Source organism: Dama dama, chromosome 15 (assembly GCF_033118175.1).
Source record: "Dama dama isolate Ldn47 chromosome 15, ASM3311817v1, whole genome shotgun sequence".
Taxonomy (NCBI): domain Eukaryota; kingdom Metazoa; phylum Chordata; class Mammalia; order Artiodactyla; family Cervidae; genus Dama; species Dama dama.
Window position 1 is genome coordinate 88,166,189 of NC_083695.1, and position 24,976 is coordinate 88,191,164.

At 40.6% G+C, this 24,976-nt stretch overlaps 1 protein-coding gene across 3 annotated transcripts; it reads left to right on the top strand.

Moving 5' to 3' along the window:
* The first annotated feature begins 4,699 nt into the window (after positions 1–4,699).
* On the top strand, positions 4,700–24,976 carry C15H10orf88 (chromosome 15 C10orf88 homolog). Of its 3 annotated transcripts, XM_061162835.1 has the most exons (6): positions 4,700–5,017; positions 5,837–6,040; positions 6,835–6,907; positions 8,986–9,192; positions 18,299–18,753; positions 23,271–24,976. In XM_061162835.1, exons 1-6 carry the CDS (start codon positions 4,854–4,856, stop codon positions 23,503–23,505), a joined length of 1,338 nt encoding a protein of 445 aa, XP_061018818.1. In that variant the 5' UTR covers positions 4,700–4,853; the 3' UTR covers positions 23,506–24,976. The 3 variants fall into 3 exon arrangements, with proteins under 3 accessions (XP_061018818.1, XP_061018819.1, XP_061018820.1); XM_061162836.1 differs by lacking the exon at positions 8,986–9,192; XM_061162837.1 differs by lacking the exon at positions 23,271–24,976 and having other exon boundaries at positions 18,430–18,566.

The window sequence follows — 24,976 nt, forward strand, 5'->3', positions numbered from 1 at the left end:
GGTATCTCTGTTACTGCTGGGAGATAGTAAAAATCCTGAATTTCCTCTAGGATTCTACCTCTGATACCACCCGATACCTCTGATACCACCTGAGCAGTTAGGTGGAATAGTGTTTCATATCCACCAGGTGAGTGTGAGAGTCCAGAGTTCCCAAGGTCTCCACTGATACCACAGACAATAGGAAGAGGTGTTACTGACTACCTAGGGATGAAAGTCTCAGCTCTACTCAGCCTTCTCTGGCACTAACGTGGAGAGAGGGGCTTGGGAAATCTCTTTACAGCCTGGTGGAATGGAAGTCCAGTTTCTCCACACAGTCTCTGCTGGGAGAGAGGAGTTGTGGGAAGACGGGGAGGGGTAGAGCCGTAGTTTTTTCTGTGGTATTTGGCTGGAATACTGTCTTTTTAGGCTGCTTGTTTCCTACTCCTTTGGATAGAAACATAGGCTTTTGTTGGGCTTTTTTGTCTGCCCCCAGTGGTGTTTGAAGGTTGCCAGCTTCTTCAGCTCCAAGTCTAGAAATGTGAGGAAAAAACAAAATCCAGGGGATGTACCACCAGGTTTCCTTGAATCTCAAATGTTACTAGCTAGTCTGTTTTCTTCTCTCCATCTTTCAGAGTCTTGCTTTACACATTCAGGGTTTAGTTGCACAGTTAATACAAAACATAAGGTACCTAGACAGCATATTAAAAAGCAGAGACATTAGTTTGCCAACAAAGGTCCATCTAGTCAATGCTATAGTTTTTCCAGTAGTCATGTGTGGATGTGAGAGTTGGACTATAAAGAAAGCTGAGCACAGAAGAATTGATGCTTTTGAACTGAGCTGTTGGAGAATACTCTTGAGAGTCCCTTGGACTGCAAGGAGATCCAACCAGTCCATCCTAAAGGAAATCAGTCCTGAAAATTCATTGGCAGGACGGATGTTGAAGCTGAAATTCCAAAACTTTGGTCACCTGATGTGAAGAGCTGACTCACTGGAAAAGACCCTGATGCTGGGAAAGATTGAAGGCAGGAGAAGGGAACAACAGAGGATGAGATGGTTGGATGGCATCACCAACTCGATGGGCATAAATTTGAGCAAGCTTTGGGAGTTGGTGATGGACAGGGAAGCCTGGCGTGCTGCAGTCCATGGGGTTGCAGTCGGACATGACTGACTGAACTGACTGAAGGAAAGGTACATCTACTCCATCCTACCAGAACATGGGAGATTTTGAAATCCACCCTCTACTTAATGATGAAAGCCACCATGTCAACCCTTCATTTGTCTGACCCTGAGTGAACGTCTTAAATTCTGCACCCCAGGCACTTCCTGTGTGTCAAGCCCCTAAATGGGGCCTGTCCACATCTCTACTTATCTTTCCAGCCTCATTTCCCGCTGTATTTCCCCACACCCAATGTATCTTCATGCCTGAGCCTTGGCTAGATGGCTCACTAGTCTCTCCTCTATCTGGTGAAATACTAATTCTGCAAAGCTTCACAAAAACACCATTTCCTCTGTAAAATCTTCACTGATTCCCATCCGCCCCGCCTCCCATGTTGGTTGCTCCTTTTCCTCTGCCTCCATGACCTTTGCTTGTACCTCTCTGAAAATGTGAATTTCATTTACCTTAAGAGTCCCTTGGACTGCAAGGAGATCCAACCAGTCCATCCTAAAGGAGATTAGTCCTTGTTGTTCATTTGAAGGAACTCCAATACTTTGGCCACCTCATGGGAAGAGTTGACTCATTGGAAAAGTCCCTGATGCTGGGAGGGATTGGGGGCAGGAGGAGAAGGGGACGACAGAGGATGAGATGGCTGGATGGCATCACTGACTCAATGGACACGAGTTTGAGTAAGCTCCGGGAGTTGGTGGTGGACAGGGAGGCCTGGCGAGCTGCAATTCATGGGGTTGCAACGAGTCGGACAAGACTGAGTGAACAGAACTGAACTGAAGGTTTTCTAGCTCCTGCTTTAACTTTAAACATTTATTTAAGTAAAGGAAACTATTATGCTCACCCTCACTGAACCCAATACTTTGAATTAAATTAACTGTGGGTTTCCTTTCTTCTCACTCAAAAATGTTTTATTTTTTCCAAGGATTTTTTCCCTACTCCTTCCTGTTGAAGCAGCAATGATTCTGAGGTGAACAGTCTTGAATGAGCTAAGTCATGACTAAGGACACAGGCTATGTTGACTTTCCTTACAGAGCTGACCGCTTTATCTCTTGGTTTCCTTCTATTCCTGTGGTTACTTGATTGCTGAGTTACTTGATGACTCTGTACATTGAAAAGTGTTTTTTTTCAAGGTGCGAATTTTACGAGGAACAAACTCTGGATCCCCCAAGTATCAGAAAGAGTCTAGAACCCATCAGGTGCTAGCACGTGTCACAATGACTCAAACATGAATTTTATCAATCGAGTAACAATTTACCCCACCTGAGCCTCTAAATTCAGACATAGAAATAAATCAAGACATACCCATTTACCCCAGGAAAACTGCACAAAGTTCAAAATGAGTTTCCATAAAGATTCTGAAACACAGTGACACTCATTTGTTGAGAACTTGTCTACTTTTGCTGTCAAGGTAAAACAGCAGCCTCGAGTAGTGTCAATAGAAAATAGCATACAAAAGTTTAAAAATTTATTCAGTTTGGTTCAGTTCAATTGCTCAATCATGTCTGACTCTTTGCGACCCCATGGACTGCAGCACACCAGGCCTCCCTGTCCATCACCAACTCCTAAAACATACTCAAACTCATGCCCATAGTGTCGGTGATGCCATCCAAGCATCTCATCCTCTGTTGTCCCCTTCTCCTCCTGCCTTCAATCTTTCCCAGCATCAGGGTCTTTTCCAATGAGTCAGTTCTTCACATTAGGTTGCCAAAGTACTGGAGTTTCAGCTTCAGCATCAGTCCTTCCAATGAATATGCAGGACTGATATCCTTTAGGATGGACTGGTTGGATCTCCTTGCAGTTCAAGGGACTCTCAAGACTCTTCTCTTATACCACAGTTCAAAAAAAATTTATCATGTGGCTCTTTACAGAAAGCTTGTCAATCTCTGATGGAACATCAGATGTATCCTCTCATCAGACTGTTACATCTCCCTTAACTTCTGTCCCAAGTCTCAAGGTGAATAATATAAAAACTTTTAAAATAAAAAAATAAAAGGTACATCACAAGAAAAGGATACAAGTCAAAGAAATTTTTTTCATAATTGCATATTTACTGAAAAATACATCAGAATAATGTAAATATGACTTTCTAAAGCAAGTGAAGAAATAAAAAAATATACTTCAACTGAAATGCTAAAAAAAATAAAAAACCTCCTAGGCGAAATAAATAAAAACCATAAAGATATTTGTTCCCAGCATTTCCAGGTTAGATTTCTTCACACAAACGAACTGTGGCAGGGGTGGCAAAAAAGAGCTCACCTGTAATTGGTGAAATGCCACAATATTATTCTCTAAGGCTCCATAAATTATCTAACAACTAAAGAGGTAGGAAATACTAGATTTTTCAGGACATTCTTCTTCCAAACTCTGTTACATGCTTCTTGTGTCAATGTCATAGCTTTCAATGTTTTGCTTCAACACCCTTGCGATATATTTTTTACAATTAGATTTGTGGAGTTTATTTTAAGACCATGCTGCTACTGCTATTTAGACCCTAAGTCCCATCCGAGTCTATGTGACCACATGGACTATAGCCTGCCCGGATCCTCTGTCCATGGGATCCTCCAGGTAAGAATATAGGAATGGGTTGCCATTTCCTTCTCCAGGGGATCTTCCCAACCGAGGAATGAACCTGAGTCTCTCGCTTGGTAGGTGGATTCTTTACCACTGAGTCACCTCTACGGTCCACTTCTTTCACAAGGTAGGGCTGACAGAAAGAGGCAGAAAGGCATCATAGGTTTAGCTATCCCCCAGGCATCTGGAAAGTTCCATCCAATACCATTTTTCCGGACCAAAGTTTAAAGGCCCTTCAGGTCCAGCTCAGATTCTACAGCTCCACAACAGACCCAAGGCCGCCTTCCTAATCGCTCCTCCCGGGCCTGGAATGCAGACCAGTGGGGCAAGCCCCTTCGGGCCCTTGTCTTTCTCCACTTTCCATCCGACCCCGTGGGGCCCGGTCTTGGGCCCCAGGGGACACGAGAGGGGTCCGGATCAGCTGAAAGGATGACGTCCCAGGGCCCCAAACCTTCCCTAGAAATTCGCCCGGCCCCACAGCTGCGGGGTACGCCGTCCAAACCTCCTCGGCGAAAGCCGAACTGCGGGCACCCACCTGATACACTCGGAGGAGAATGCGTGTGGGAGCTGGGTGAGGAGTGAGAAGGCGACTCCACGGCCCGCCCGCGCAGTTCCCAGCCCCCCTCCCCGCACCACAACCGCCATCAGCAAAAACTATCGGCGTCCACTCTAGAAACACACAGGGTCGAAGAGGTCCTTCAGATCTCGAGAGCAACGGACCCCACACCGAACTTGCGATGGACTCTCCTCATTGGGCCAACCAAACACGGTCAGCCCAGCAAAACGGGAGCATCACCACCTGCTTCAGCTCTAGAAGTAACGTTGAAAAACCGTTGCGTTCCCGCGCGCTGTGCACCGCGCCTGCGCAAATCCCAGGGTCGTACCAGGCTGCCAGTGCGCATGCGCCGCTCTCCAGCTCTTTCCCCAGCGCCTTAGGAGCCCCGCCGACTAAACCGGCCGGCACGCGCATGCGTGTTTACAGTAGTTGGTCTCTTCCCGACGCCGCCGGGAAACCACGGCTCTCAGGTTTGCCGCCGGCTGAGCCGGAAGTTGCTCTTAACCGTCCTTGGTCTGGCGAAAATTAAAGAGCTATAAAGAGAGGTTCCGGAGCCGACCTGGTCCGTAGGTGGCCGAATGGAGACCGAGACTGTACACGCGCCATTGACCTGGCCCCCGACCCTGGCCTCTTCCTGGGATGCCGCGTGCGGAGCCTTGGCCCAGACTCTCCGCCTCACCCGGGCTGGTCTCGGCGCCGGAGACGCCGACTGGGAGGAGCTGCTGGCGCCGTCCGCCGCGGGGTGCGCTGGGCCGGCGGGGACTGGGTTGTGCTCGGGGACACAGCCGCGCTCCTTGAGGAGCCGCGAGGGGAGGCGGGGACCCTGAGGAGAGAGGGTTTGCCCCCGAAATGCGGGAGCCGAGCGGGTGACGGGGCTGTGCGGGCGGCGAAGGCGAGACGGCCGGGCCCGGGTGTCGGGAGGACAGAGGGTCGTCCGCGGGAAAGCTGAGGGGACTCGGTTATGAATGTTGGGACCGGGGGGGGGGGGGGGGGGGGCAGGTGAGCTGGAGAGAGCGTTTCACACACACCTTCCTTGAGTCCATCTCGTTGGCTCCTGAGGCCCCTTGTCGGGATCAGAACCGGCCTCTTATTCTGAAACAAAAACCTCCTGTCTTACCAAAATAGTCATTTAAAAAAATCCAAATGTCGAAAATCTTCATAAACTTGATTTCGAAAGTGGCACACTTTGGTCCTTTATTCCATTCTGCACCCCCACTCACACACACACACACACACTTCTAGCCACCCCCCCACCCCCCCACCCCCTTATTTTAAATTTCATGCTAGCCGCCCATGCTATTTCATTAACTGGGCAGGCAATTACAGGAAGTCGCATACAATGTTGATAGAAGTCAAGGGAAAATACTGGAGACCCTCGCGTCTAAAGCATAATTTCCTCATAATTTCTGTATTGAGCATTTATTTGGTCAGTGTTTTGGAGTGCACTTGGACTCCAAATGCAGACGTAAGTGAACTGGATAATATGTCAACCCTGTGGCCCATTAACTGGTTAATGACAATGTTCAGAGAACTATAGGTATATTCTTCATTTTCTTTTCAGCCAGGATCTGGTGATTTTGAAAAGGAACCTGAAAGGCCAAGATGAAAACCCCTGCTTCCTTTACCTGAGATGTGACCCTCATGGAGGTGAAGAAATCGTTTCTATTGGCATTTTAAGTTCAGCAAGAAATATGGAAGTATACTTAGGAGAGGAGTACTGTGGAACCAGTAGGGGCAAGAATGTTTGTAATGGTCTGGATAACAGGTGTGTGACTTCTGCATGTGGAAGTGTTCTTCTGAAGTGTTTTATTTTTTTGAGCTTTTGCAGTATTTGTTGATTCTCTGACATTGATGCTAAACACTAGAAGAGAGAAGATAAAAACATACCAGCAGAGGTAGAAGTTTAGACCTTTAGGGATCTTAAAGACAGTCTAGAGCAGCCTAGTTGTTTTTATAAATGTGGAATTGGAGAGCGAATGGAAGAGAGAGAAGTTGGTAAAATATCATAGCTAGTTAGTGGAAGAGTTTTATTAGAATGAAACTCTGCTAAGTGTTTCACATTTGTTTTCTTTAACTTACAAGGCTCTGTTTTCCAAAAATTAATTTGTCTTGTCAGTCTGGAACTTTGAACATTTTTCTGTAGGAAACCCTTTACAAATAGGGCATAAACAAGACTGCCATACCAGCATACTTAACCCATTTATTATACTTCGCCCCCCCCCCAATTTCTTATGAAGATTCTGTCTTAATCATTCCTTAATATGAATCAAAATGTGAACTGTGCATGTTGTATATAATGGATATATTCTTGAGTTTTATGGTGTGCTCTGTGCTACATAATTATACAGTTGGTATAATTTTAATTTTCTCATGTAGCTAGCAAGTGGCAGATAGTGTTTTTATATCCAGTGCAACTCCACAGGAAATTGCAACTGTTTATGTCCCACCAGGAATACTGAATTTCAGGATTTAAATATTGTCCTGGAAACCTTTATTTTTAAATGTAACTATTATAAATGATAATGTATGAAACTTTTTGTAATTTTTTTAAATTTTTAGTGAACATGAAAAGATTACTTTGTACAAAAAATATCTAAAATTGGAGTCTCCCACACATGCTTGTAAAATAAAGGTAAGTCATTTCTAAATTTAATTTGAAAACTATAGTTGTTTTTCTATTATATATACACTTACTTTCTGTTGATTTGGTAAAATAATTAGTCCAACTTGGTCTCTAGTTCTAGTTCAGAAATACTTAGTAAACTGTAAAAAAAAATTCTTTTCTAAAAAAGTATGCATTTTTCTTTTAAAATTTGAACATTTATTACATTGCAATGTCATGACATATACTGTTGATAATACAGTGGTATTTTACTTTTAAGCCTCCAAAAACTATGATTAAAAAAAGAAAAATTTTAGCTAATTATAGTTTATTTACTTGAATATGTAAGTTTAAAAGGTTTGTTATCTTTTTATGAAACTTAGGTGTAAAAAAAAAGCACATGCAGTTTGGGCCCCTAAATATTTAGAAAGATAAAATACAGTTAGAGAGCTTTCAGACAAGGGTAACACAAAGTTAAAGAAAATTGGACTGGTGTCTTCAGAATGAACAGTATTGTTAAGGTGAAGTTTACTGATGTCATTGGGTGTAGGGAAAGGGTATAGAGCTGGAAACCATAAGCCCTGGCTATTAAGTAGGCTCTTTTGCTGACTAGCAGAGTAACCTTGAGCCAGTTTCTTCATTTTGTTTGGACCTACTTTATGGGTAATATTAGAGAACTGAAGAAAATGAATTATTGAATTGATTATTTTTAACTCTAAAATTCTGTGCTGATTATTACAGAAGAGCAAAGACGTTTAGGTGTATATACTAATAGCTTCTAAGGTTGTTTAAATAAGGTGATTCATTCATCCACATATATTGGAATGCCTATTAATAACAGCTATGGTGCTTGACATTTAGGAATTAGCAATTATGAAATAAATTAGAATGAAGCCATCACATTGCTAATATTATAGTGGGCAAGACAGATAATAGGTTGATTCAGTGTGGAAAATAGGCACCACATTCACTCCTGAGAAAAGTTTGGGGATTAAAAAGCAGAGCAGGAGTAATATGGAAGTTGAAATGTGAGTGTATACATTTCATGAGGTATTTACTCGCTGATAACAGTCACATCTTTGGTGACACACTGTTTTTAGATCATGGACCTCTATTCACCTGTGTCTTTATGTGATGTATGGGTTTTTGTCTCTGAAGATGAATGGGGTTTGTAACTGTGCTTTGGAAGTACCAGGGAGTGCAGAGAGTTTCATTTAGGAACATCTTTGGGTTTGTATGAAGGCCTCTTCTGGGCCAGTAATACCTTCAATAGTTTATGAAAGTTAAGTGGTAGTTACTGATGCGTATCTTTGAGCACTCACTCAGTGATATATACTGGACATTTTAACGCACAATCCTTATAACAACCATGTGAACTGATTTTACCCCTAACTCAAGTTTGGCATCCACCCAGGGTCACCTAGGCACAGCCCTCACTGAAATCAGGTCTGTCTGATTCTAAATCCTGTTTGCTTTTCACTCTGCTACTTTGCAGTCCTACAGCACACAGGAAACATCTTGATTTAGAAGCATGAACAAAATGAGGCAGCATAAAGCATTGGAAAAGCTCCTGGGAGAGAAGTTAGAAGAATTAGGCTCAAAGATTGACCTTTATTTACTCTCTTGACAAATAAGAAAATCATTGTGAACTCATCTTTTCTATGTGCAAACCATTGAGCTCTCTTAAGTCATCTGGACATTCTCTTAGAATTCCTTTAGAAATTATTCTAAATTCTAAAATACTGAACTGTATTAACTATCAGCCAACACTTTGCATGGGCTTCTAGTGAGTCTTATTTAATATCACCTAATATTATGGCAAGTTTCAGTATGTTAAGTACTCAGATTGGAATAGTTTATCTTTAATTCCTTAAACTACTAAGTAAAACATTATTTACACTTAATTCTTTTAGTTGCAAAAAGACTTTTTAAAGTTGATGTAGTTCTTTTTAGCTTTTTTCTGTGACTAGAGAAACTTTAAAATGTACTTGAGGTTAATTTTTAGACTTTTGAATGCTTCAGTCTTACTTCAATATTGACAAGAAATGACCTTAAATAATGGTTGTTTTTGTTACTATTAATTTTGCTGGACTTTTGTGTTATAATAGCTGCTCTCCTTTGGTGAAAAGAACTGTGTGTTCATCAGTAAAGTTGTGGTACACATGAGGCCAGTCTCGACACATTCTTCAGCAGGCTCTCCTGCTCTAGGATCAAGGATAGACCTGGAGAGGGTCCAAACTATCATGGAGTCCATGGGGTCAAAGTTATCACCTGGAGCTCAGCAGTTGATGAATATGGTGAGATTACAGCAGCAGGTGAGTAGGAATGGATTTCTTTGCAGAAACCGTTACAATTCTTTAAATGATAGCACTTTATTGCAACATGTGGTAACATAAATTTTTTCCTTTTAGCTTTTATTATTACTGATTTCCCTGTTATCTTTGCTGACTTATGTAAAAATTGCATCTTGTTAAAAAAATGGTTTTTACAGCCTTCAAAATTGTCTGTGAATTCTCTAGCTCAATCATTCAGCAAGCATTTACTTAGACCCTTATTGATGAATAATGCATTGTTTTGATAACTTTAGAAAGTTCTAAGGTGAATTAGCCTACAGCCTGTCTTTAAGAATTTCTATAGACTTAGTAGGGAACTCAGGGCATGTAAGTGGGGAATGTTGAGAAAGACTAGGAAAGGCTTAATAAAGGAAGTGGCATTTTATCTGGGCCTTTAAAGAGAAAGGGTGGGATTAAGGAAGTGAATTTGGAGGGACACAACTTAAGAAATGACGCTGTGAAACTCCTGCACTCAATATGCCAGCAAATTTGGAAAACTCAGCAGTGGCCACAGGACTGGAAAAGGTCAGTTTTCATTCCAATCCCAAAGAAAGGCAATGCCAAAGAATGCTCAAACTACCGCACAATTGCACTCATCTCACACACTAGTAAAGTAATGCTTAAGATTCTCCAAGCCAGACTTCAGCAATATGTGAACCGTGAACTTCCAGATGTTCAAGCTAGTTTTAGAAAAGGCAGAGGAACCAGAGATCAAATTGCCAACATCTGCTGGATCATCAAAAAAGCAAGAGAGCTCCAGAAAAACATCTATTTCTGCTTTATTGACTATGCGAAAGCCTTTGACTGTGTGGATCACAATAAACTGTGGAAAATTCTGAAACAGATGGGAATACCAGACCACCTGACCTGCCTCTTGAGAAACCTGTATGCAGGTCAGGAAGCAACAGTTAGAACTGGACATGATAAAACAGACTGGTTCCAAATAAGAAAAGGAGTACATCAAGGCTGTATATTGTCACCCTGCTTATTTAACTTATATGCAGAGTACATCATGAGAAACGCTGGGCTGGAAGAAGCACAAGCTGGAATCCAGATTGCTGGGAGAAATATCAATAACCTCAGATATGCAGATGAGAGCACCCTTATGGCAGAAAGTGAAGAAGAACTAAAGAGTCTCTTGATGAAAGTGAAAGATGAAAAAGTTGGCATAAAGCTCAGCATTCAGAAAACTAAGGTCATGGCATCCGGTCCCATCACTTCATGGGAAATAGATGGGGAAACAGTGGAAACAGTGTCAGACTTTATTTTTCTGGGCTCCAAAATCACTGTGGATGGTGATTGCAGCCATGAAATTAAAAGACGCTTACTCCTTGGAAGGAAAGTCATGACCAGCCTAGACAGCATATTAAAAAGCAGAGACATTACTTGCCAGCAAAGGTCCATCTAGTCATGGCTATGGTTTTTCCAGTGGTCGTGTATGGATGTGAGTGTTGGACTATAAAGAAAGCTGAGCGCAGAAGAATTGATGCTTTTGAACTGTGGTGTTGGAGAAGGCTCTTGAGAGACCCTTGGACTACAAGGAGATCCAACCAGTCCATCCTAAAGGAGATTAGTCCTGGGTGTTCATTGGAAGGTCTGATGTTGAAGCTGAAACTCCAATACTTTGGCCACCTGATGCAAAGAGCTCACTCATTGGAAAAGACCCTGATGCTGGGAAAGATTGAGGGCAGGAGAAGGGTATGACAGAGGATGAGATGGTTGGATGGCATCACCCACTCGATGGACATGGGTTTGGGTGGACTCCTGCAGTTGGTGATGGACAGGGAAGCGTGGTGTGCTGCGGTTCCTGGGGTTGCAAAGAGTCAGACATGACTGAGTGACTGAACTGAACTGAGCTTAAGAGGTAGAGAATAGTTCAGATTAAATCTTAGTGTTGGAAGGAGTAGGATGTAGCTAAGAATGGAATAAAAGTTCATTTCTGTGGAGTGAAGATGTGATAGGAGAAACTTCAGATGGACTGGGGCTGGATCATACAGGATTTTGAATGCTGTTATAAAGTTTGTGGGTGTCTTTTAGCTTTATGTGACAAAATGTGGTCCATTGGAGAAGATAATGGCAAACCACTTCAGTATTCTTGCCTTGAGAACCCCATGAACAGTATAGAAAGGTAAAAAGATAGGACACTGAAAGATGAACTCCCCATGTCGGTAGGTGCCCAATATACTACTGGATATCAGTGGAGAAATAACTCCAGAAAGAATGAAGAGATGGAGCCAAAGCAAAAACTACACCCACTTGTGGATGTGACTGGTGATAGAAGCAAGGTCTGATGCTGTAAAGAGCAATACTGCATAGGAACCTGGAATGTTAGGTCCATGAATCAAGGCAAACTGGAAGTGGTCAAACAGGAGATGGCAAGAGTGAACGTCGACATTTTAGTAGTTAGCAAACTAAAATGGACTCGAACTTAAGGTGAACTTAACTCAGATGACCATTATATCTACTACTGTGGGCAAGAATCCCTTAGAAGGAATGGAGTAGCCCTCATAGTCAACAAGAGATTCCAAAATGCAGTACTTGGATGCAGTCTCAAAAACAACAGAATGATCTCTGTTCATTTCTAAGGCAAAGCATTAAATATCATAGAAATCCAAGTCTGCCCTGACCAGTAACACTGAAGAAGCTGAAGTTGAACAGTTCTACGAAGACCTACAAGTCCTTTTGGAACTGTCACCCAAAAAAAGATGTCCTTTTCATTATAGGGGACTGGAATGCAAAGGTAGGAACTCAAGAAACACCTGGAGTAACAGGCACATTTGGCCTTGGAGTACAGGATGAAACGGGGCAAAGGCTAATCAGGTTTTGCCAAGAGAACGCACTGGTCGTAGCAAACACCCTCTTCCAACAACACCAGGGAAGGCTGTACACATGGACATCACCAGATGGCCAACACTGAAATCAGATTGATTATATTTTTTGCAGCCAAAGATGGAGAAGCTCTATACAGTCAGCAAAAACAAGACCAGGAGTTGACTATGGCTCAGATAAACTCCTTATTGCCAAATTCAGACTTAAATTGAAGGAAGTAGGGAAAACCACTAGACTATTCAGGTATGACCTAAATCAAATCCCTTAAGATTATCCAGTGGAAGTGGGAAATAGATTTAAGGGACTAGAGCTGATAGAGTGCCTGATGAACTATGGACGGAAGTTCGTGACATTGTACAGGAGACAGGGATCAAGACCATCTCTAAGAAAAAGAAATGCAAAAACCAAAATGGCTGTCTGAGGAGGCCTTACAAATAGCTGTGGAAAGAAAGAGAAACAAAAGGCAAAGGAGAAAAGGAAAGATATACCCATTTGAATGCAGAGTTCCAGTGAATAGCAAGGAGAGGTAAGAAAGCCTTCCTCAGTGATCAGTGCAAAGAAATAGAGGTAAACAATAGAATGGGAAAGACTAGAGATCTCTTCAAGAAAACTAGTGATACCAAGGGAACATTTCATGCAAAGTTGGGCTCAATAAAGGACAGAAATGGTATGGACCTAACAGAAGCAGAAGATATTAAGAAGAGGAAGCAAGAATACACAGAAGAACTGTACAAAAAAGATCTTCATGACCCAGATAATCACAATGCGGTGGTCACTCACCTAGAGCCAGACATCCTGGAATGTGAAGTCAGGTGGGCATTAGGAAGCGTCACTATGAACAAAGCTGGTGGAGGTGATGGAATTCCAGCTGAGCTATTTCAAATCCTAAAAGATACCATGAAAGTGCTGCACTCAATATGCCAGCAAATTTGGAAAACTCAGCAGTGGCCACAGGACTGGAAAAGGTCAGTTTTCATTCCAATCCCAAAGAAAGGCAATGCCAAAGAATGCTCAAATTACCACACAATTGCACTTATCTCACACGCTAGTAAAGTAATGCTCAAAATTCTCCAAGCCAGACTTCAGCAATACATGAACCATGAACTTCCAGATGTTCAAGCTAGTTTTAGAAAAGGCAGAGGAACCAGAGATCAAATTGCCAACATCCGCTGAATCATCAGAAAAGCAAGAGAGTTCCAGAAAAACATCTATTTCTGCTTTATTAACTATGCCACAAAGCCTTTGTCTGTGAGGATCACAATAAACTGTGGAAAATTCTGAAAGAGATGGGAATACCAGACCACCTGACCTGCCTCTTGAGAAACCTGTATGCAGGTCAGGAAGCAACAGTTAGAACTGGACATGGACCAACAGACTGGTTCCAAATAGGACAAGGAGTATGTCAAGGCTGTATATTGTCACCCTGCTTATTTAACTTATATGCAGAGTACATCATGAGAATCACTGGGCTGGAGGAAGCACAAGCTGGAATCCAGATTGCTGGGAGAAATATCAATAACCTCAGATATGCAGGTCTGCACCATTATGGCAGAAAGTGAAGAACTAAAGAGCCTATATGAAAGTGAAAGAGGAGAATGAAAAAGTTGGCATAAAGCTCAACATTCAGAAAACTAAGATCATGGCATCCGGTCCCATCACTTCATGGCAAATAAATGGGGAAACAGTGGCCGACTTTATTTTGGGGGGATCCAAAATCACTGCAGATAGTGATTGCAGCCATGAAATTAAAAGACGCTTACTCCTAAGTTATGACCAACTTAGACAGCATATTAAAAGCAGAGACATTACTTTGTCAACAAAGGTCCATCTAGTTAAGGCTATGGTTTTTCCAGTAGTCATGTATGGTTGGAAAGTTGGATTATAAAGAAAGCTTAGCACTGAAGAATTGATGCTTTTGAACTGTAGTGTTGGAGAAGACTTTTGAGAATCCCTTGGGCTGCAAGGAGATCCAACCAGTCCATCCTAAAGGAGATCAGTCCTGAGTGTCCATTGAAAGGACTGATTTTAAAGCTGTAACTCCAATATTTGGCCACCTGATGCAAAGAGCTGACTCATTTGAAAGATTGAAGGCAGGAGGAGAAAGGGACAACAGAGGAGGAGATGGTTGGATGGCATCACCAACTTGATGGACATGAGTTTGGGTAAACTCCAGGAGTTGGTGATGGACAGGGAGGCCTGGCGTGCTGTGGTCCATGGGGTCACAAAGAGTCAGACATGACTGAACGACTGAACTGAACTGAACTGATTATGTGTAAAGATGGGTCAGCAGGAAGTGAGGCTGCAAGATGGAAAACATGTTATTTCTCATCCAGATGAGGGTTAAAGAGGACCTAAACTTGAAGGAGGAACCTGGTGCTGGGCTGTGAGATGCTACAACAGTGGTACTAGTGGCACTTGACTATAACTTAGTCTGAGTTTCATGGGAGAAAAACAATCCAATGAGAAACTATTTGTAGATGCTGATACTAATAATACACATGGAACACAACGGAGGGAGTGACTTGGGGAAAAAGAAGTTTAATTTGGAAGTATTGAATTTTAGCTGTGAAACTTTAAAACAAGAAATACAAATTAAAAAGTCATATAACTTCTGTGAGATTTGCCATCATTAATTTAGTAGGAGTATCATTGGAGGGACGGGCAGACATAGGAGAACAGGAGAGCTGGTGATGATCTTGGAAGCCTCAGAAAGGAGAGCTTCCCAAAAGCACAGAGTCCGTCCTCTTCGTACTCTGGTACAGTGATCTCGCCCGCATAGCTCAGGCGGTTCCTAATGGGTGCTCCTGGTCCAAGTGCTCCCTCTCTACAGAGCAACCAGAATGATCTCAGAGGGTCCATCAGACTCGACTTCCCCTATGTAATGTCCCAAACTGCTTCCCGTCACACCAGAGTCAATCCATATTCCTCACCCTGTCATCTCAGATCTGGGCCATCATTCCCACCTCAACACCATCTCCTGTCGCATTTCCTCAGTTGCTCGTCTCTAGACATTCTGAGGTGTGTGTTCCCCAAATATCCACCTGTGCTCCCACCTCAGGACCTCTGCACTCTTAACTGTTGTCTTTGGCCAGAATCCCCTCTTCTTGATGTTAGCAAGTCTGCTCTTTTCTTGTTCTTTCAGCCTTATCTTAAATGTTCCATCTTGAGTGAAACCGTCCCTAACCACCCTGTTTAAAATAATTAGCCTCTTCCTCCTAATCTCTATCATATTTTCATCAGAGCTTTCTTGACTATTTTTGTTTTTGTTCATGTGTTCTGTTTATCTCACTAATACATAAACTTTGTGCAAATAGGACCTGGCTGTCTTGTTTATGGTTCCAGGTAAGTACATAATATATATGCCCTTCAGATTATCAACAGGTACTCCTTGGAGATCTTCAGGGAGTTGGTTTGAATAGTGATAAGCTGAAAGTGTTTAGTCGCTCAGTCACGTCCACCTCTTTGCGATCTCATGGACTATAGCCCACCAGGCTCCTCTCTCCATGGAATTCTCCAGGCAAGAAAACTGGAGTGGGTTGCCATTCCCTTCTCTGGGGATCTTCCCCACCTAGGGATCAAACCCAGGTCTCCCACATTGTGTGCAGATTCTTTTCTGGGTGAGCTACCAGGTTAGGAGATAAGATGTAAAGGGTCACGTGAGCTCTGTAACTATCTGTTGAATATAAAGTAGGAATGTTTCATGATCAGAACCGATGGATTGAGTGTAATGACACACACTCTTTAGAACCTTCATGTGTGAATTGGGCAGGACCTGTGCTGGAGGGGAAAGGGAGGACCTGGGAACAGCTTACTGGACTCTCTGTTTGACCTGTGCCTTGCCGAAAGTTTTATTAAAGTGATCTCTTATTTTCTTGTGTTTGAAGTTCAAATGTGCTGACGTTGCTTTTGCTTCAGCAGTTTAGAATAATTGAGTAGGAATTCTGTCTCTAAATTCCTGGTATATGGTTGTCATTTAAAGTTATCTGAAAAAAAAAAAAAAAAAAAGAAAGTTATCTGAGTGAAAGCTGTAAGAAAATATATTTTCTCAAAGAAAATATATTCAATTATTCAGGATTTTATTGTTTACCTTTTTCATCTTAAAAAACTAAAAAAGATCTTTTTTCTTGCTTTTTCAAGGTGATACTTATACACATTCTTTATAATTAAAAAAATTAAGGACAAGCTTCACCACAAGATGTTCAGAGATAAACAGTTTTTCAGACATCTTGGAGTATATATACACATATGAAATTAAATATACATATACAAGTATATGAACACAATTCTACATAAATGCTTTCATGTTTTTTAGCCTGCTCTGTTTTTTTCCCACATATTAATAACATATGTAATGTGCCCTAAAGAATCATTTTATACATATTTTTCTGCCTCCTTTAAAAAAGGTTTGATGTCCCTTGCAAGGCAACGTATGACAGCTCAAGAAAATGAAGGATTGAATAAAGGCAAACTAAAGAAGTAGAATAGCCACCAGCATCTGAAGTTGGTTCGTTTACTGCAGTCATATAGACCTAACCTGTGAAATTTCTCAACATTTCATACAAAGTAAAAAATAATCATCTTAAGAGCTTTTCTCTAGAAGAATATGACTAATTTTTGTAAAGAGTAAATTTCTTATAATTATGACATATCAGAAAAGAAAAACTCATATAGCAAATGCCTTAATTGCATTTAGATTTTTCTAATTAAAACTTATGGCAAATTAATTGTCACGAACAATTTTGATATTGATTCCACCGTTTATGTAATTGCGATTTTGTAGAATTTTGAATTTTCAATTTTCTGTCATAAAGTTTTCTTGCAGTATCAAAATTATGTAACCACCAAAAATAATTGAGTTTTGCCTTTACTCAAGTTTTGCCTTGAGTAAAGCTGCTTTTCACCAAAGGAGAGTGGTCTAATTTTTAAATTTTAAAAATATAATTGTATACAATCATCATTTTTTAGGAATAATTTAATATTTACTTAAAACTTGCATTCAATAGAAGAAGGTAAGATTTCGTTATAAAGGGAGTTTCTCCAGTGGGCAGTTCAGTAGAAGTCCCATGGGGGCTCTGTTGCTCCCACTCACCAACTTCCCTGGCTCTCATGATTCATATGTCCTGTTGTATTTTCCCTAAAGTGTTTATCACCGTCTCCATCCACAGGATTTCTTTGTTGTGTATCTCTCCCTGCTCCCTAGATTGTATTGTCCACAGTTTCTTGTTCACTGGCTTATTTATGGAGCCTGAAACAGGACCTGACACAGAGTAGATTTCTGGAAAATATTTGTTGAATGAATAAGTTTGGGGCTCACTTAATCCAAGAATCATTCTGGACTGCCTTCACCTGAACTTGGATAATACTTTTCTCAGTCTCTCTTACAAGGTATTGAACAATAATATCATTGGGATATGATATTCCCTATGTATCTCTAGTAGAAATCTGGGTTTAGAATTTAAGATGGCACCATATAATGTAACAGTTAGCTAGGCTGGAGGTAGTTTGGCTTTTCTCTTGTGGAAAAATTGAAGAACATAGCAAGAGCATACCTCTCTATAGATGACAGAGTAACCGCCTATCAGATGTGAGCCAGTCTTCTCAGGAAGGAATATAGCCTAGCTGGTCGAGTTGAGGCCACAAAACATAAACATTACCCTATAAATTATTATGGCAGACAAGGCCCAAAGGTAGCTAGCTAATTTTAATCATTGAAAATATCACAAAAATATTCAAACTTTAAGCATATAAGGAGAGCATCAAACTTTAAGCAAGTAACTATCTAGTCTTATCTTCCAGTAAAAACAAATTATATTTCTTTAGGGTGGCCTACATTTCTGACAGTGGGCAGATGATTTTTAATTCTAGGAAAATTTATCAATCACTGTGACTCACTCAAAAATACCATAAATTAAGGAGGCCTTTGTAGTGGAAACACTAAAATATGCCTGTGCAGTTTTACTAAGTATGCTTATATTTATTTGCAGATTTTCCTTAGCAGAACTACACTGGAATTTGGAATGACTAAAAGTCCTGACTGGAGTTGGGTGTCCGGGGCTCCAGTCCTAGTTCTGCCACAGACAGCTGTGTTACCTTGGCCGGGTTAGCTTTAGTCTTTTCTCCTCAACTCAGTACTGGGACCGTGGCTGTAGTCTACTCCATGTGAATGTTCTGAGGCTCAGAGGGAAGAAGGCACCTTGCCTCCAGAGTTAGCTGTCATTATCATTAATGTTCCTGCTGTTTCCTTGCCTGCCTTCCTTAGAATTGTGTTGCCCTCGGAGAGCAGCTCCAGTCGATCCTGGGAAACGCAGGACACAGGCACGTGCAGGGACTGCAGTCCTCATCTGCTCCGGGAGCCTTCGACAAGTCATCCTCCACACCTTTTCCTTTCAGAACTGGGCTGACATCTGGAAACGTGACTGAAGACTCAGAAGCTAACACTGAGAAAAGTCTGCAGCCAGCTGGTGGAGGAAGCCTGAGCAGCCTCCAAGAGTGTAAAATTGTGCCACAAAGCCGTTCTCTTCTTGAGAATGACCTGAAGAATGCAGTATCTTCTTTATTATCAAAGAAAGCAAGTGACAGCTCACACATACCTAACTCGGAGTTGCTGCCTCTTCTCCAGAATTTGTGTGGTCAGGTGAGCCATCTCCGGGTGGGACCCGGCATCAAGTGGCAGGACAGCATCCCGAAGCCCGGCGGAGGCACTGGGGGTGTCACGTAAGTGTTTAGACCCGTGTGGTCGGGTGGGGTGTGGGGGAGGATGAGGAGGCAGGTGGAGGAGAGGGGTTTGTTTCAGTAACTTCTGCCTGAAATTGTTTCTGGAGAGAACCGTAGGAGCTTTGACATTTCACCACTGACACATGTAGAGGAAAGAAATAGTCTACGGAGTAGAACGTGTTGCTTTGAAAGAAGTGTGTAAACTGGAGGTGCCGAGCACTTCTCAGGCGTTTGGTGGGAAGAGCATAAGCGTCAGACAAGGGTCGGAGTGGAGAGATACCTGTATGAAAGGGGAGGAGCTGTGGTAGCCATGATGTGTACACTGTTTGCCCGATTGTATGAAGTGAGCCGTTGCAATGGATTTTCCTTGTAGATCCTGTGTGACCTGGGCTAATTTTGGAGTCATCCAAACAGTTTTCAGCTCTTAATTATTTATAGTATACAGCCTCTTATCCTCTGATTTCATAATTCCGATTTTTTCCAGTCCTGCTTTGATTAAGTGGTAGCTATTTATTTTTAGTATGTTCCCCATCCTTTATATAAATGGAATGTGTCCAAATATTGCACTGGAATTCAGGATTCTAATCATAGTCCTGGCTTAACTATTTGACTTAACTATTTCAATCTTTGGATTTATAATTTTATTACATATAAAATGAGGTAGTTCTGTTGGTTGAAATTTTTTTAATGTTCCAATAGCATTCAGTTTGAGGAGTTTAATAAGTTATTGAAACAAAAAAGTGGTTCTTACTTGAGAAGGACAAGGAAAGATAACATTAGTCTTTAATACTTTAAATTACTTTAATATTAGGTTGGTGCAAACTTAGTTGTGGTTTTTGGACCGTGAATTTTAAATTATAACTAAGCTCAAGCACATCTTTATTAGTCAGAGTAGGAACCTTTACAATCAACACATTTTTACCAATGAGAAATAAGTTTGTTTATTCCTGTAGTGTAAAAATCTGTGCCTCTGGATCCGACAAACTCTTGGAAAGCATTTTCTGCCTCTTGCTGGTTGTGGAAACATTTTCCCTGCGGAAAGCCATTGAGATGCTTGAAGTGGTAGTTGGTTGGCGAGAGGTCAAGTGAATATGGCAGATGAGGCAAAACTTTGTAGCCCAATTCATTCAGCTTTTGAAGCATTCGTTGTGTGACGTGCAGTCAGATATTGTTGAGGAAAATTGGGCCCTTTCTGTTGACCCATACTGGCTGCAGGCATTGCAGTTTTCAGAGCATCTCATTGATTTGCTGAGCATACTTCTCAGATGTAATGGTTTTGCTAGGATTCAGAAAGCTGTAGTGGATCAGATGGGCAGCAGACCATCAAAGAATGACCATGACCTTTTTTTGGTGCAAGTTTGGCATTGGGAAGTGATTTGGTGCTTCTTCTCAATCCAGCCACTGAGCTGATCATCACTGGTTGTCTTATCAAATCCACTTTTCATCACGCTTCACAATCCAATCGAGAAATGGTATGTTATCATTGCATACAATAAGAGAAGATGATACTTCAAAATGATATTTTTTTTTGTTTTTGGTCAGCTCAGAAGGCAAGCACTTATTCAGCTTTCTCACCTTTCCAGTTTGCTTCAAATGACCATAGAATGGTCAACGTTGAGTTCTTAGGCAACTCTCTTGTGTAGTTGTATGAGGATCAGCTTCAATGATTGCTCTCAGTTGGTCATTGTCAACTTCCGTGGCCGGCCACTGTGCTCTTCATCTTCAAGGCTCTTGTTTCCCTTGCAAAACTTCTTGAATCCCCAGTGCACCATATATTCCTTAGGAGTTCCTGGACCAACTGTGTCGTTGATGTTGGGAGTTGTCTCTACTGCTTTATTTCCCATTTTGAACTCGAATAAAAAAATCACTCAAAGGACTTCCTTGGTGGCTCAGATGGTAAAGAAAATGGCTTGAATTTGCTTTTTGTCTAACATCATTTCCCCAACCTAATATAAATATAAAATACACAACAAGTAATGTCATTAGCAAAAAAATCATAAAGCAAGAATGCACATAAAATGATGTATAACAACCACATTTAAGAATGTATTCCATTATCAAACAGCAGGTTTCAACAACACAAAACTGCAATTACTTGTGCACCAACCTAATACTTTAAAAGTATTAAATTACTTTAATACTTTGACTTCCTTACTTCCTAATTATCAGAGAATTTCTTTCATCATGCATAGTTGTCTGTCAGATATTCTTCCTATGGCCATTTATATGATCATGAATTTTCTTCTGTAGTCTGTTCTGATCGTTAATTACATTAATTTCAAAACCTGAACCCACCTTTTATACCTAGAGTAAATCCCACTTAGTGTGGGCTGTAATTTTTATACAATATTGGATCTGATTTGCTAATATTTTGTTGAGTATTCTTGCATCTAATTTATTAGAGGTACTGGTCTGTATTTTTTTTGTCCTGTCTTTGGTTTTTCCTATGAAGATAATACTGGCCTCATAAAATGAGCTCCACATCTTAAAAGAGATTGTGTACAACTGGCATTATCTCTTCTTAAGATGTTTGGTATTGATAGGAGTCCTCAGTGCAACCAGCTGGGCCTGGATATTTCTTTCTCAGAGACTGTTAAATTACAAATTCAGTTTTTAACATAGTAAAGTTGTCAATTCTCCCCGTTGATATGAAGGTTTAATGCAATACGTATTAAAATTTCATCACAATATTTTGTAGACATAGACAGGATTATTTTAAAAATTATATGAAAAGCAAGAGGCAGAATAGCTAAGACAAGCTTGAGAAAGAAGAATGAGCTGGGAGGAGTCCCTCTTCCAGTGTTGAGTCTTCTACAGCGAGAGCGTCAAGACCGGGCAGTGATGGTGGAGGGGCAGACCGGGGCTCAGTGGAGGCCGGTAGAGGGTTCAGAGGTAGACCCACACAGGTGTGCTCCACTGAGTTTTGACAGAGGCGCAACAGCAGTGCAATAAAGGAAGAAGAGTCTTTATAACTCGGGGTGCTGGAGCAGATGGATAGCCAAGGAGCAAGAAGTGAACTATGACCCAAACCTTGTACCTTGTATAAAACTTCACTCAAAATGGATCAGGGATGTAAGTGTAAAACATGAAGCCATGGAAGTTTTCTAATAATCCATAGGAGACTGTCTTTGGGAACCTAGACAAGATTTCTTAGATATGACACAAAAAGCAGGATAATTGAAAATATATTGGACCACATGAAAATGCAAAATTGTGTCTGTGAAAGACTCTGGGGGCTTCCCAGTGGCTCAGTAGTAAAAACTCCACCTGCCAGTACAGGAGACAGGCTTTGGCCCCTGATCTGATAAGATCCCACGGGCTGTGGGGCAGCGGAGCCTGTGCCCCACAGCTATCGAGTCTGTGCCCTGGAGCTCGGGAGCCACGACTCCTGAAGCCCGTGTGCCCTGGGGCCCACTGAGAGGCCTGTGCACCACAACTGGAGAGTAGCTCCCACTCGGCACAACTGGAGAGAAGAGCCCATGCAGCAACAGAGACCTAGCACAACCAAAAATAAATAAAATTCTTTTTTAAAAAAATTAAAAAAAAAAAGACTCTGAAGTGGAATAAAATACAAATTCCTAACTGGGAAAAAAAAGTTGCAAATCACAAGTCCAATAAATGACTTACATCTAAAATATAGAAAGGACTCTTAAAACTCAACGTTAAAAAATCCAGCTAGCACATGGGCAAAAGACATAGACATTTTACCAGAGAGGATATACAAAAGCAAATAAGCACATGGAAAGATGTGCTATTGACCTCGTGGCTATTAAGGAAAAGTGCATTAAAACCACATGATACCACTCCACAGTTATTCAAATAGCTGAAATAAAAAGTGTAAAATGGTGACAATACCAAATTCTGATGAGGGTGTGGAGAAACAGGATCTCTCATACATTACTCATGGAGATGTAAAGTGCTACAGCCACTCTAAAAAATACTCCAGCAGTTTCTAATAACTAAGCGTGTATAGGTACCATGTGCCTCAGCAGTCATGCTCCTGGGCATTCATCCCAGAGAAAAGAAAACATCTGTCCACATAAAAGCCTGTACACAGTTGTTCATAGAAGCTTCTAGTAATTTAGTAAGGTTGTGTGGATTTAAAAAAAAAACAAAAACACCACAACTATTTCAATTGTACCATTGCTTAGGGAAGTACTTGGAAGAAGACCTTAAAAAAATTCACAAGATGACTTTAGATTTGGAGCTCAAAATAAAAAAAGACCCTTTCTATCTAATGGTCTATTCTTTGAGGGTAGAAGTTCCATCATCTTCATTTTTATACTCTCACTTCACTTTGTGCTTAAATGTTTAATGAATTAAAGAAATAAGGTGGCTTTGGGCATTCAGGGTTGTGGTCGCCTGTTGGATATGTGTTAGAAATATGTTGCAAGGAGACAGAATATAGTTGTGGAGACAAATTACAAAGTTGTGGCTACTTTATTGTACTACAGTTTAGTTGTTTTTGTTATAATATTAAGCAAAATTGTTACATCATTATTTAAATTTACTTCTAGACTGGAAGAGCAATCCATTTGTTCCTACTTGGAAAAGATTCTTTCTAAAAATATGGAACTGATGGAAAAGAAACTTACAGACTACATTGATCAGCGAATATATAAGCTCCAGGAGCACATAGATAATAAGATTGCTTTGTTAATGGACTTGCTGCAACGTCCCAACTCCCCACCCTCTGGGATGCCTCTGAGACATTATGACTCTGGAGAAGGACTTTCAAATGGAGAAAGATAAGCACTCAATATGTACAAAGTACTACAGATATTTATTACATATTTATTATAAAACCAAACCGCCAAGAGTTATAGCAACTATTTAATGTCGTTTGAGGACCGCAGTTTACTTGCATAAAGTGACCTCAGTGTTCATTTTACTGTACTGTTACGGTAAATCTGGTACTGTACACTAAGATTTAATGTGGTAGGGTCATAAATTATTCTTGTTTCCCATATTTTTCACTCTTGTAAGAAATTAACATACACTTCTGGGTTGCTTAAATGTTCAGATTTTTTTAAGGATTTCTAATAGTTTGTACTATATATGTGTTTGATTGGAGTACTCTTACGTTTAGGGGTATACAAAGTGCTTAGAATATGTAAGTGATATTTTTTCTTTTTCTAATTAATTGTTCTTATAAAACTGGGTACTTAAGACTTGCAACCTTTAATTTCAAATCACCATGTTACCTTTTTTATTGTGTATTTCCGATAAAAAATTAAATGTGATGTTTGGCATGTGTAAAACTGGTTTACATTGGGGCTGTTAATTTTGTGTTCTGTCACATTGTAGCTGTGAATAGAAAAGTAATAATTAGAACTGACCTATTCTCTGTTAGGCTTATTACTTTCAGAATCAGTGTTTGGTGTAAAATGAGAGAAGTCATCTTATTTTATCTCAGTCAACCCAGGAAGCAGAAGGAGCTCTCTCCTTTTACAAACTGATACAGGTTCTTCTTTCCAGAGCCCTTTCTGTTTAATGTGTGAAATTCCGAGATTTTGCATTGAAGCATTTAAGGCACATAAGTCAAAGAGATTACAGTTCTCTCTGGCAGACTTAATTTTCAGAAACTATACCTATCATATATGTGTTGTAAAGTGATATATTTGCCTCTAAAAAATGAATTCGCTCTGGAAATTAAATGTTTTCACGTAATATTTTAGATGAAAAAGGATGGTTTACACTCATTTAGTATTTTGATGAATTTAGTTCTTTGAAGTGAGAACTAATATAAAGTTCATTCATTTATAAATCACTCTGAAGTTAGGGACATGAGGTTGGTGTTCAGTCGCTATTGTGTCTGACTCTTTGCAGCTCCATGAATTGTAGCATGCCAGGCTTCCCTGTCCTTCACCGTTTCCCGGAGTAGGACTTGTACCATATATAACTTTTATCAATCTTTTCCTAATTTATTAACTACATATGTCACCATTAGATGGCATTTCTTCTAGCACGTAGGAGAAATGTGTCTCACTTAAAGTCGAACCCTTTCATTAATAGTTTACACAGCTTCTGATAATTGTGGTCTGTATTTTGAGTCACAAATTGCTTAATATAATTAGAACACATATGCTGTGTTTTATAAAATAATTAAATACAATATTTATGATTATAGTATTGTAAATAATTCAGATGAGCTTTAATTCCTGATCTTCCATTTTAAAATTGTTTTCATGTTAATAAAGACCTAAATTACATTTTAAATGTA

Excerpts from the sequence above, each read along its gene's own strand:
- C15H10orf88 (XM_061162835.1), top strand. The coding sequence starts at position 4,854 with ATGGAGACCGAGACTGTACACGCGCCATTGACCTGGCCCCCGACCCTG. Across the intron at positions 5,018-5,836 it reads CTGGCGCCGTCCGCCGCGGG|CCAGGATCTGGTGATTTTGA; the intron begins GTGCGCTGGGCC and ends TTTTCTTTTCAG. Across the intron at positions 18,754-23,270 it reads GGAGGCACTGGGGGTGTCAC|ACTGGAAGAGCAATCCATTT; the intron begins GTAAGTGTTTAG and ends ATTTACTTCTAG.